A 984-nucleotide genomic window follows, 5' to 3' on the forward strand; every position below is an offset into this window, starting at 1 on the left:
CTGAACCGCCTCCTTGGCTCCCCTGACCGTGGCAAAGACCACTTTGGCGATGCCCAAGTGCTTCTTGGTCTTGGGATTGTACAAAATCTCCACCTCCTCCACCTCCCCATACTTCTTGCACATGTCCCTCAGGAAGTTTTCACGGATGTTATCATTCAGCTTGGCAAATGTCACCTGCTTCGGAGGCACCGGGCCCACATAGAACTCATCGATCTGGCAGGGGACGAGGGGGAAGGGAGGTTGAGAACACTGAAACCGAATGGAAAACACAAAATTCCCCACTCGCCCGCCCTTTGAAAACAATGAAAGGTAAAAAATAAAAATTTTTTTTTGGAAAAAAAAATGCACGCGGGCGGGCCCGGGAAGCGGAGGATTAAATCGTTTGGAACGTGGAAGTCCTCTGGGTTCGAAAGGAAAGGGGAAAAAGAAACAGTTTCTCTTTCCCCACCCCCTACTCTATCCTCTCCCTGCTGCCAGCGCAGGGGCGACCCCTTGGGCTAGGAAGTTGTCCCCCTAAAGCCACAAGGCTGGGAAGGGGGGCGGGTCCCAGGGCCGAGCCCTTGGGCTGGCAGGAGCCAGGTGGGGACCCGGAGCCCCCAGCTGGGCGGGCAGGATACTGTATCAGCGCCTTGATTACAGTTTCACCGAGCGTTATTCTGTTTACAGTAGCCGAGAGGGGACACCCCTCTCTTTGCCATCTCCCCCTCCCCGCCAAAACTTCACAGGCTTCGGACGGCGGGAACTCAGAATCCGGCTGGGCTCGGTCAAGACTGGCGTTATTTTCGAATTCGGGGCTTGGGGAGGGGGGGAAGGGGCGCGGGGCAGGGGGGAGGGGCCCTACTTTGAATTTGGGCACCGACAGCTCCAGCTCCTTGTTTTTGGTCCAGATCCCGACGACCCGGGGATCTTCGACAATTTCCACCGGGCGGTTGCTGGACATCTGTGGGGAGGAAGCGGTCGGGGGGGGGGGGCGGAATGGGGGGC

At 57.7% G+C, this 984-nt stretch overlaps 1 protein-coding gene across 1 annotated transcript in view; it reads right to left on the reverse strand.

Moving 5' to 3' along the window:
- Positions 1-984, reverse strand: part of SETD1B (SET domain containing 1B, histone lysine methyltransferase) — a 20538-nt gene that overhangs the window by 19195 nt on the left and 359 nt on the right. The window contains exons 2-3 of the mRNA XM_007448747.1: positions 842-940; positions 8-213 (exon numbers count right to left, since the gene is read on the reverse strand). Coding sequence (XP_007448809.1) covers positions 8-213; positions 842-940 — 305 coding nt within the window. The remainder of the gene's footprint in view (positions 1-7; positions 214-841; positions 941-984) is intronic.

The sequence above is a fragment of the Lipotes vexillifer genome, unplaced genomic scaffold, assembly GCF_000442215.2.
Source record: "Lipotes vexillifer unplaced genomic scaffold, Lipotes_vexillifer_v1.1 scaffold21, whole genome shotgun sequence".
NCBI classification, from domain to species: Eukaryota; Metazoa; Chordata; class Mammalia; order Artiodactyla; family Lipotidae; genus Lipotes; species Lipotes vexillifer.